This window comes from Botryllus schlosseri, chromosome 10 (genome assembly GCF_051294905.1).
Source record: "Botryllus schlosseri isolate E-star chromosome 10, Bs_hap1, whole genome shotgun sequence".
NCBI classification, from domain to species: domain Eukaryota; kingdom Metazoa; phylum Chordata; class Ascidiacea; order Stolidobranchia; family Styelidae; genus Botryllus; species Botryllus schlosseri.
The window spans coordinates 18127663-18139744 of record NC_137245.1 but is presented as its reverse complement, the minus strand read 5'-3'; the positions used below and the strand labels follow the sequence as shown (position 1 = coordinate 18139744).

Below are 12082 nucleotides of genomic sequence, written 5' to 3'. Positions count from 1 at the left end.
ATTAACTGAAACTCATTTGACTTGCTGGCGTGCTTAAGATTTGTCGAAAGAGTACGGCTGAAATGCGTTACAACAGAAACTTTAACATGGACTACATTCAAGTTTCTCATTAGCGTGTCAAGTTGTTGCGCCGATCGTTGATCAGGACTTCAACTCTGAGAACGCAAACTGAGTTTGCAATTTTTGAGTGAGTTTCGGTGAGTGAGAGTTCTGTTATTGGTAAGGGGCGGAGACAAACCTGCCCAAAACTCTTGATGTCTAAGGGTGGATTGCACAGATGTCGATTAATCCCTAATCGCCGATTAAACGTCAGTAATCGGCTGGCTTCCGTGGCACAGATGCCGATCTGCAACTAATCGGTGAATTTTAATCGGCCAAATGTTATCCGCCGAGAGAGGTGTCTAAAAAGTTAATCGGCTGTGTGCTTCGCGTTGACTGCGGTCCGGGCAGGCTATAGGTACACTAGTATTTGGTATTGAGATGGTGCTAACTGGATGCTCTGACGTGCAGTTGCGGTATTACTTGAAAATATTGTACTCAGACACTACTACAACTGTTGGCGCATATTATGGGCGTGGGCCTACCACAGCCGATAGTACCTTATGCTATGATTACCGGTATTACATTTTTTACAGACTGTACACTGTACAGAATTCGATAGTATACTTTGGTAATAAAATACGAGGACGGAAAATTGCAACAGACAAGAAGAGTTTAGAATAATTGAATTGATAGAAGAATATATTGAAACCAAGGAAGATAAAAAGACTGATGGCAAAACAAAAGATGCGGTCTGAGATGTAATGAGTAAGAAATATGCAGCTATGAATACTAGTCCTGCGCGTGCAGCCGTACAACTGGCCAAATCCAAAATGTATTGAAAAATTTGAAACGAAAAGCAAAAAAGACATATGCATCACAATGCGTCGAATGGGCCAAAACTGGCCCACCTCCAGTTGACGAACTCCTTGGAAAAGGTTTTTGATAGGTAATTTTACTGGCAATTCTTTAAAATTCGCAGTAGGAGATGTATTGTTTCCATCCGTGTGTATCGTGACTCTCTGCATGCTTCATACTCACGTTTTAACGCTCGTTTTGAACTGAATAGACAAATTTTGATGATCATGAAAACATGGATTTATTGTATTTTTGTAATTCCCAACAAACTAACCATAGCCAGAGACTGCTGCACGTCATCAGCTATACGAAAACGACACATGGGGAACACTGCTCGGCAAATTCCTAATCTGAAATTGATTTTTATAGCACTGGTATATTTATTATCACTTTTCAGACCTTATTCCATCACAAATTGAATGTTTGAAACATCGGTATGACTACGATTGCGTATTCGATAGTCACATGAACAATGGTGAGTGCATTTAGGACATCAACTTTTTTAATATGTTACAACCAACGGCAGAGGAACTTGCATCCAATTTTAACTTGCAACAGTCTGGCTTTGCTACTGTGCGTGTGCAGGTGCCTGAGCAGTATCGTTGGCCATTATTATTGTTAGGCTTGCAACTTGACTTGAAGATTTGACTTCGAGTCAGGATTTCTCATACCGTATGTCATATTGAAGCAGTGACTCGAGTCAAATCCATTCATCCTATTACAACTCGAGTCAAGTCATGATTTTAGTCCTCCATGCTTCCTATAGATAAACCGTGAAAAAATCAGTAACTTATCTAATGTATTTCTAACTAACATTTTTAAATAAAATGTTTATTCAGATGCATATTCCGAAGATTCAGTTTGCACCTTCATCATCGACGAGGATGTGAACACAGAGGCTGGTTCTTCATGTCACAACAGCGATGGTAAGTTGAGGTACTAATTTGAAATCCATATGAATAGTGTTGGTACTAACATAGCCACACGAATACTTCAAATAGAACATTGCGGGTTGTTTTGATTGACATTAACATTGCTCTATTGAATTTGAACTCTATTGAATCAATACAACTGTTGTTAACCATAGTTTTCTTGCAGCAAATGAAATTGCTGCCTTTTCGTTGCTGATGGCGATGTGACGCTTCCTTCAGTTCCCTCGACAGACTTCAGGATGGAACACCAGACCGGTAAGTGTTAGCATACAAAGATGGTGATGCAACCCACAGTTTATTCATTACTACATTCAGATATGCAAGATGAAACAGAACACAAAAAGCTCAACGGCAATTGTCTTGAAAAAGAGAGCCAGGTGTGTTGCTGAAAAATCATATTTTAACTATAATGTTGGTGATCAAAATGTGGTGTTCAGAAATGAGCATCCTGGAAATGGCAAAGAAGCAGCATGATATCAGAATGAAATATTTTGAATTACAGATGCATATCAAGTACCAGAAACTGGAAATGGAAAAAGAACTGCAAAATTGAGAAAATACAGCAACAAATCGAAATAGCACAAAAACCAGACTTGGACAACTAGTTAATTGGCTGTATAATTAGAATAGTAAGTGCAAAATGCCAGTAATACTTAGTAGCGTTGTGCAGATTTCCAAATTTTCACATATTCAGTAATCCCTATTTTGATTTAATTGAAAAATGACTACTGTGTCTATAATTCTATTCTAATTTGGAAAAATATGCAGCCATAATTATCATCATAGTCTAATAATTTTGAAAATCTGATTTTCTAGTTGTCCAATTCTGACTACAGCATAGGTTACTGGATCTCGTAATAAAAATAATTGACGAGGAATTGAATGTGTGGTTATTGGTGTTCAAACACGAGATGAAATACTCAAGACATTGTAGAGAAGTGATTTTGAACAATCTGTCTGCGCTGAAGTCGTGCTCGGTTGTGCCTTCACGTTATCGGTGTCGCTAAACTACAGGGTATATTCCAATGGATTTGCTCGGTCTTTGACCAATCTTCTTGGCACTCTCTCTTCTGCTAGGCTCTCTAACATCTGGAGGGTAGCAAGAACATTGAGGTATGGATCCATTGTTATTCTCAGTCGATATTGCACTATATTAATGTAGCTCTCTATAAAACAGGTTGTATTGAATTTTATGGTTGACCAAATTCTTGATAAACTGAAGTGGGGTTTGGCTGTCAACAAACAAGATTACTCAACTGGGTAACAGCAGATAACTTTGCATTGCAAAATTGTAACATAAATGCATTACTGTTGGTACAGCACTTGAGCACATGTATGCATATGACTTATTATATGATAACATCGTCACATTGCACAACAGTTAGATCCTTGCAATGGCTGAAATTTACTTCTACGCTCCCGCAGAGCCAATTGTCATTGGTATGGAGAAATCAAAATGGTACGGTATGCAAATGTGTGTGTATGAGCTCAATTTGTATATCTTCACATTGGTAAAGCGGCTATCATGACTAATGCACCAATAAACGGAAAATATAGTTCTATCTGAAAAGTATCTATCTAGATCTAGATCCCTGAGTAATGAGATAAATGTCCTGCAATATACGAAATTTGTAGTAGAGTTTCTGGCACAGCAATACCGGTATAAGACGAAGATTTTGGTACGCTATTCCTACAATTCCTCTTTTCATAACCTCAAAACGTTTGTTCTGACGTTCATAACCTTATAAGTGTATACACTGTGCAGTAGCAACAGCTTAGTTAGCTGCTATACGCACATGACATCAACTAAACATACATATCTACGAAGAGCTCATCTATCCGTTATGACGACACAGTTCATATCGCCACCGAACGAAAACAGCTGATTGCTAACGTACGTCATTTGCGTCGATTTGCGTCAGTAATCCGCGATAAGATAACTCACAGGCGAATCCGTATCTGTACCACAGAGTCACCAGGTGACCTTGCTCGCTGATTAAATTATCGCCGATTAAGGCAATCGGTGATTACTTTTCAATCGGCATCTGTGCAATCCACCCTAAGTGAAGAAATCCAAATGAGCATGAAGAGACGGCGGGAATAACTGCTAGCCCGTCGCATTAATCAGTACCGAAGTCGCTCTTGGTTTCAAAAAGGTTGGTTTCGACAATGATATATATATAATTATATATATTGGTTTCGAAGACTATCCAAGTCGTTTCGACACCTTCCTATCTTGTCATTGTAGCGCAATCGTGTGGTGAATTGATCTGAAGAAATCATTAATAAAATGAACTGGATAGAACATGTTTATATAGTTTAGTGGCACGGCGGCCCGTTCCAAAGTGAAATTTATTGGAAAACAGAAGTAGGAAAACGTATTGAATATTGGCAAAATACAGGGAATATATCTCTGATAAATCATGGCTAGTACTACGTAGTTAATTAAAATGTGGTATTCCTCTGATCAAGGAAAGTTATAGTAAACATGAATGGTTGTGGTTGTGGTCATACGCACTGACCCCCGCGGCCACTGTTCTAGCTACAATCTCAGTGGTAACCGTCACCACCACTGAGCTATATAAACAAATTATATCCAAACTCGACTTATGTACACCATTATCATATTATGTCGAATCCCTAATAATAGGTTAGGCTTTCCTGTCGATGCTGTGTTGTGTTTCAACTTTCAAGAACGTTCGAGTTGAAAGTCTTGATGTTCGGGGTGTTCAGTATATAAGTTTTCGTCCCAAAGAGATTGTGTAGCTTGGCCGGAGTTACAAAATGAGCAACATAACTCCACCGATTAAAAAGAGAGTCTTCATACAGCGGGACTACTCGTTCGGAATGAAAGTATGTTTCCAAACCAAAATGCCTAACGAGTTGGACGGGCGCTTAGATCGAGATATCTTCAAGGCTACCATCGAACAATTGAACCGGTTATACGCCGAGGCCGAGGACTCTAAGGGCCGTATGTTTTGTGAGGGATGTTTCGCTTGTCTTACGGCCTACTTGGTGTATTTATGCATGGACTCTCATTATACCAAAATCGTCAAGAAAGTGGCTAAATTCCTGGATGAAGAAAATAAAAGTGTCTATGCCCCGAGAGGCATTCTGATAAAAAGTCCCTTGGAATCAGGATTGAGATCAATCGAAATGGTTATATATGCTGATGAAGAGGAGAATTTTTGATGTGATCAAGATATCCGAGATTAAGCAATGAGCATGCAATGCTGGACACTGACCCTAGCCTATACTAATGCGCAACAGTGACATCACAAGTAGCACCACATGCTTTTATTCTTGATGTTCTCCTAAGATGAAGTGTGAGGAAGATTTATGTTACTGCGCTTCTGATATAGTTGATCGATATTTTGCCACAAGGACAGTCTCAGATATTTGACATCAATTAATTTGGTGCATAATTCGATTCTCAAATAATAACAATGGTGACATTTCTTCATGAAATGAGATATTTGTTGAAGAATGAATATTTTGATTGATATTGTGATGTGACATGACGGACTCATTCGTTCTATTGTAGCCTGCGCTCTGATGTGTTAATTTTAGGTAGTTTATGGACGTATATAGAAATATTGGTTTTTTAAATTTACTAAATTGTGAATTACTAGACAATGGTATGAACTAAAAAATGGGAAACAAAAACTTTCATATTGAAAAGTCAGGGGGTCCTGTATTACTCTAGAAGTTGAAAAAAGGTTTCATTCATTTGCAATGAATTAGATGTAAAGCTATAGATGCCCAACCTCTGAACCTGTGACTAGCAGACATGTAGATAGTCCTCCATTTTCACGACAATGTAATGAGGAATGTATTTGTTAATGAAGTCAGATATGCATTTAGCTTGGCCTCTTGATGAAATTTGCAAAGTATGACACAAGTTTGAATGCTCATGTATTGATTTTGCTTCAAAGTATTTTGCTTGAGATTGTGATCTACGAGCCTAATATGTTTCGGTAACATATGATGCTTCCTGTTCTACGGTAGCATTTGGATATGAGTCTCGGTACTTAGAGATGCTTTTTCGTATTGCTGATGTTCACATCCAGCCTGGGTATGTCGTATATACTTTTATCGCTGCTCTACCATAGGAACATTTGCGTTGTTTGTATATTATATCTGTTATATACTTGACGTCCTATGAATATGCTTCAGTCTTATCTCTTGCGTCTAATTTCCACATTGTGTTTATAAATATTAGCTGTAGGATAGGCTATGGTACGGCCTGTACTTTGTTTAATTTCAAGGCCGATCTTATGGAGACGGCCCCTGGTGGCTGTCACGCAAAGACATCCATTGTGGAATGGAAATAGACAAACTTCTTGTTTAAACTGCTACCGAGCACGTTTTTCAACAACTGGATTTATGGAGAAAAACTTTACTCGGATTACCAACGCACTTACTAGTAGGAAATTGGAATGTTCCCAACGAAAACTTCTCAAACATCCTGTGGATGTAATGTATAACATTGTACAAGATGTGGACAAATACTGTGAGTTTGTGCCGTGGTGTAAAAAAAGTGACGTGTTTATGGACAAAGGTAAAATTAAGCGTGCCAATCTCGAGGTTGGCTTCGGAAAAGTCACGGAAAAATACAACTCAACGGTGACGTGCATTGAGCCGCATTTAGTGAAAGCCGTGTGTACGGACGGTATACTTTTTAACTCTCTCTTGTGCATTTGGAGATTCGCCCCCGGAAAGCAACCCGGGACTTGCGTCATCGATTTCCAGGTGGCCTTCGAGTTTCGTTCTTTGCTGTACTCGCAACTTGCGAATATGGTCTTTAATGAGATTGTAAAAACGATGGTGGATGCGTTTGAAAACAGAGCTATTGAAATGGGCAAGAGTGCTAAAATTGATGTCGTGCAAGGTGTTGGGCATGATATACATTAGTACTGATAATAGAAAGAAATTAATTAATACTTCAATACTTCAGTGTTTGATAATTCATTCAAATTGGCAATGTCTAATAGGCATTGGCTATAGTCATTATCAATCTGTCACATTCGTCTGTTTTCTGTTTATATAACATTATCACATGTGAATGTGTTACTGCTACTAGTGTCAAACTGACGACTGAGTTGGCTAGTTAGGTCAAACCAGTTGAATTCGAAAATGGGTACCGTAGTTGAAATCTGGTCATTTAACAACGCGAGATCACTGTTAATTATTTATTTCCGAGTAATATATTTTCTATTGTTCTTACTAACCTACTTCAGTAATATTTACTTTGTGGTGCACATTTCACGTTCTTTGTCGGTCTTCCAATCTTCACTGGTCTTGGGAGGTTGCTTGACCTTTTATCTCTGTTATTTGTAGCTATTGCCCGTCCTATACATAACTTAGTGTTGTGTTGTAATTGCATGCATGCGTGCATGTTATCATTTTGTCTATTTGTGCCTCACGTTTTCAGAAATCACAATGACATGAGGAAATGTAGTAAAAGTAATTCTGATTCACTGGCCTGGTGTTCAGGTTTCTAGTACAAGAGTTGTGTGTGGATGTTGTTGTTCAATACCGGTATTTTATTGGTGACTGCAATAGTTTAGCTGTATCGATGACTAACCTGTTCCCTACTGGTGCATCACAAGCAACTACATTGTATCATTTGTATGTACCTGCAAGAAAGTATGTTATGCACTCCTACTGCCCTTTGCTAGGTTTGTTGCATTTTTTCTGTGTTCATATCTGTGCAATGTTTTGTTTAGTGAAATTGATGGAAAAAGCTTGTATAATCCCCACTGCGCCGATTGATTCCGATATTAGGGGATGTGAGAATTGTGAGAAACGATATATTTTCATATGATTTGCCTACCACTCGGCTAGGTTCTTTATCACAAATTGCATTGAACGCTAGGCCGATCTTTGGTGATGAACACTTCGTTTTAAACCTGTTTTGTATTATCTACTTTTAAACGTATTTATTGCCATCAATATTCCAAGGTACATCAGCTAGATAGAGTGGGATTGTAGATTCCCGGACGCCTATGCGCACTGCCGGGGCCATGGCTGCTAATCTCTCTCCACATTCCAAAATGTCCATCGACGATATGCCGTTGGACCAGAGGAAGTACATTTGCACCATGATCGATTACTCCATACACGAGGGAAACGGGCATTGGGATATGTTAGTGTCGGAGCTCGGGTTTTCGGAGAGAGACAACAAAAACTTTCGGTTAGCGTTTCCGAAAGGTCAAAGCCCAACTGAAAACCTACTACGAGAATGCAACTATCGGAATTATAAAGTGGCGTATATTTTGTACGTGTTAAAAAAAGTGGGGCTTGTCAGTTTGGCGGAGAAAATTGTGGATGATCTTGCAGACAAATACAAGTATAGTACCAGTCAGGCTGGGCAATTTACAGATTTGGGGGAACATAAAAGCTTGGGAAGCGATCAGTCTCTTTCCGATAGCGACAAAATCGGCGGGCTTGACACTATTCATTATTCGTACGAAGAAATCGAGAAAGGGACGGAATACTTTGCACCGCATATGAAACTGGGCGCTGGCGCCTTTGGCAAGGTCTACAAAGTCAAATTGAAGCACACCTTATTTGCCTGCAAAGTGCTCACGATCAACAACGCGAGCCCGCATTTTTCGATCATCAGCAAACACCAGGAACACAACGATTTACGTAACGAACTGCGCTACTTGGCGGAGTACCGACACCCTAACATTATTCCACTATACGGCTGGTCGCTCGACGGGAAGGACCCCTGCCTTATTTACCAGTACATGAAAAACGGATCGTTGCAAGACTGCTTGCAGTTAAACGGTAACCAGCCGCTGAACTGGGTGCAAAGGGTGCAAATCGCGTCCGACGCTGCCACCGGGTTACAGTTTCTGCATACGATCAAGGAGAAACCGCTCATACACGGAGACATCAAGACCGCCAACATACTTCTGGATGACGCCTTCGGAGCGAAATTGGGTGACTTTGGGCTAGCAAGAGAGGGGCCGCGTAGCCACGTTACCGGTAGTTATATCAAATTGAACGACGAACACACGCCTGGTACAGTCGGTTATTTAGCTGCGGAATATCTGCGAGGCAAAAAATTGTCGGTTAAAGTCGACACTTACGCGTTCGGTGTTGTGATGTTGGAATTATACACGGGCAGGATGGCGTATTCCAGGAAAAACAAGCACGAAGCTCCGGTTTTATTACGAGATTTCATGGCCAATATCGCAAACGATTCCGATACCGAGGAGCAAGCGAACTCGCTGCTGTATCAGAACCAAACACAGGAGATATCGCCTCTCCCGCACGGTCTGGCGCTGGCGTTTGTGCGGTTGGCCTTGCAATGCTGCCACGAGAAGAGGCAGAAAAGGCCGAGCATGTCGGACGTTCTGAAGCGGCTCGAGTCGTTACGCGGCGAAGTGGAAGACGCAATGAGCGGTTCAGACGCGCATACTTCTGGTTCGTCTAACGGAAGTGCCAACATGCCGGGCACCTACGACCGGCAGAGTTGGAACACCGGCGCCCAACAATTGAGTCGTACCCCGGTCGAATCGGTCGATAAATCCTCGGTGCAGGGGCACAGAGACACAGTCCAACCTGGCGTGTACCTGCCTGACAATCTCGTAAATAATTTCAATCATATGACAGTGAACAGCCCCGCTTACAATCCTAACGCCGCTAACATGCCTGCGATTATTGGTGAGATGAACGGTAATCCGTTTACACAGAACGCACATCATTGGTTTAATAATATAGCGCCCTCTTACGGCCAACTGCCGCCCGTGCCGTATCCAATGCTATCGAACTCTCCGCAAGGGTACTTTAGCTATCAGAACATGCCGATGCACCCACTCTTTCAGCAAGCGCATTACAGCTCGCAATATTCTAATCTTTATCACGGCGCGCAACAACCCTTTGTGAACCCTTGCAACGCGTCTGATATTATGGCAAATCATAAGGCCGGCACGCATATTGCGCCGAGCACGCCCGGTAATTTTAGCGGTCCCGATTCCTTCAGCAGCATAGAATACGACAGCGGTCCGCGTGCTGTCCCCGCCTACAAGGACAGCCTCGCCGCTACTTCCTCCACTGATATAACCTCGAATCCTTCACTGGTGTACGCCTGTGATAATACTGCCAATCGGGCCGATAACGTTCCTTCGGGAGTGAAGGTGAACAGTGTTAAAGCTCAGCTTATGGAGGTTATCAGCAAGGCTGATGAAGGCACTGATGTTTCTGAGATATTCGAGAAACTGGAGAAAACCAACCCATACTCGTGACCGTTTATCTCATGTTTTTTATTTGCTTTTCTTTTTGAATTAATTGCGAGACTATTACGTTTCTCTTTTGACTTGTTTCTGTTATTGTCGGAAGTTTCTGCTTTCTTTCCAAGGCTTATTTTGCTTTAGTGGGTTGTTTTAAGGCGTTGGTAATTTTCTATGTTGAACCCATTGGAATCTTCATCTATTTGGCGGCTCGCGATTCGAGCAATTTGACAATTCACGCTCGCTCAGGAAGTAGTATCGTATTATTACATGGTTTCGTTTCTGTTTTCAGACAGTGTCTACCTGCAACTTATCTGCAAATTTTCTTGTAATTTTTCATCCCTGCAAGGTACACAGATATCGACTATTTAAGCAAACCAAATTGCATAATTCCAAGCGATAAATATCTGTGAGTATAGGTGTACGCCGAGGAATATTGGCTTTTTTGAAGATGGATAGGCCTATTAGAATACCTACTATAAAATGGGGTTTGCGGCATAAGATCTTTTTAATCTTGATGGCTAATACTTATCGATACTAGAAGGTTACTATTATTATCAGACTTCAGTTTCCTTGATCATGTTTTGCAATGCGACTAGGTGCCATATGTTCAATTACCTTTTGCCGAAATGGCTTGATAACTTTGAATATCTTGCTGTGGTAGCCTATTGGCCGACTTAGCATGCATGGCCTCGCTCTATTGCCTTCAAGAAGCGGCGGCATGCGCCTATGCTTCTAAATATGCAATGGCTGATTGAGATTTTCATGGCCTGAGTCACTGGCGCCGAGGAAGAGGGTAATTCCAGTTCTGGCAAATTAAACTGTTTGCTGTGGGATTATAAGGTCACAAATCTTGAAATCCGATATTCTAATTGCTGAGGAGTGTGTTGACGGATGTGTATTTCCATGAAATATTTTCATCTGCTTCTCAATTCAGCCCTGTTAGCTCATAGTGTACTTGTTTAGGCGCACATGTGTATTTGTTTGTCATCGAAGCTCTAAAAAGAGCAAGGTTATTGATGCACAATTGTATTATCTTATCTGAGTCCCATGTTCCATGAGTTCGTCTCTATGTTCAGACAAATAATAATGCATTTAGTGATTCCGTTTCTCTACATTTCCTCGATCTGTTTTTGAAGTATTCCTAACAGCAATGCTTTGCACACTTATCATGACATTCTATACTCTGCATTTATACGGTCCGCTCCTTGTTGGAGTTTTGCTCACGCCAAGCTTGAGTCCCAGACGTTGATCAGTCATCATGATTCAGTATCCTGACCGTTTTTGCAAACAAGGCAAAAGGGATTATTAACTTCATTGATAGATAAGTTTGCTTGTGGCGGCATATATTTTGTTTGATGTTTCACCGCTGGCGTGTGTTTCCCTTGATGCAAACATCAGTAGCGCAACTGTGACTGTTCTGAATATTTCACAAATCCAATTTTAAGTAGCCTACCTTATTTTGATTTCGACCTTGAAGGTTATCAGAGAATTTTATGTTGTTTATTACGTAAAGGTAATTAGCTTGCCAATGTGTATTCAAGTAAGTTCCGACACTTGCACCACTAATGGCGGACTTTTTCGGTACCACAATGTATTATCTCTACATTTTAAGTTGTTGTTAGTTGTTAAATGTTCCAAAATCAGGACCAGTATGTTGGTTTTCAACCAAGAGTTCATTCAGTTTAATTTTTGGAACAAGAAGAACACTTTGGTTTGGGAATGAATGATATCTATTATTCCAATTTGGGGGCAGTATTTTATCTTGTGTTTAATGAGTTTTACTAGAATTTTGCTATTTGTGTTTGATTTCATAAGTTCCTTATGGCACACCAATGTTGCAATACTCAGCAACAGTATCAAAAGCTTTCTTACGTATCAGTGTACAAATATCTTCCTACCCTTACTGCCGCTTCGAAAATTGTTCCCCTCGCTAATGCTGTTTTGTATAAAACAACTCTTTTATTAATTGCAATAATTCTACAACTTTTCTGATGTATGTGTAGGTGC

General features: G+C 40.5%; 3 protein-coding genes and 1 long non-coding RNA gene across 7 annotated transcripts; all 4 read left to right on the top strand.

Annotated features, from left to right (window-relative positions):
* Positions 1-254: 254 nt before the first annotated feature.
* On the top strand, positions 255-2707 carry LOC145447929 (uncharacterized). 4 transcript variants are annotated; one of them, XR_013917753.1, is made up of 6 exons: positions 255-988; positions 1295-1372; positions 1737-1823; positions 1996-2084; positions 2145-2206; positions 2332-2707. It is a non-coding gene; the product is annotated as an uncharacterized LOC145447929 (long non-coding RNA). The 4 variants fall into 4 exon arrangements; XR_013917750.1 differs by lacking the exon at positions 1295-1372; XR_013917752.1 differs by having other exon boundaries at positions 1295-1823.
* Positions 2708-4613: 1906 nt separating this feature from the next.
* On the top strand, positions 4614-5021 carry LOC145448835 (golgin subfamily A member 7-like). The gene has a single exon (XM_080327288.1). It carries the CDS (start codon positions 4614-4616, stop codon positions 5019-5021), a length of 408 nt encoding a protein of 135 aa, XP_080183414.1.
* A 1287-nt stretch (positions 5022-6308) lies between these two features.
* LOC145448834 (coenzyme Q-binding protein COQ10 homolog B, mitochondrial-like) lies at positions 6309-6743 on the top strand. Its single transcript, XM_080327287.1, has one exon. It carries the CDS (start codon positions 6309-6311, stop codon positions 6741-6743), a length of 435 nt encoding a protein of 144 aa, XP_080183413.1.
* On the top strand, positions 6740-12078 carry LOC145447922 (uncharacterized). The gene has a single exon (XM_080326192.1). It carries the CDS (start codon positions 7838-7840, stop codon positions 10085-10087), a length of 2250 nt encoding a protein of 749 aa, XP_080182318.1. The 5' UTR covers positions 6740-7837; the 3' UTR covers positions 10088-12078.
* Positions 12079-12082: the final 4 nt, after the last annotated feature.

Coding starts and splice junctions, on each gene's coding strand:
- LOC145448835 (XM_080327288.1), top strand. CDS start 4,614: ATGAGCAACATAACTCCACCGATTAAAAAGAGAGTCTTCATACAGCGG.
- LOC145448834 (XM_080327287.1), top strand. CDS start 6,309: ATGTATAACATTGTACAAGATGTGGACAAATACTGTGAGTTTGTGCCG.
- LOC145447922 (XM_080326192.1), top strand. CDS start 7,838: ATGCGCACTGCCGGGGCCATGGCTGCTAATCTCTCTCCACATTCCAAA.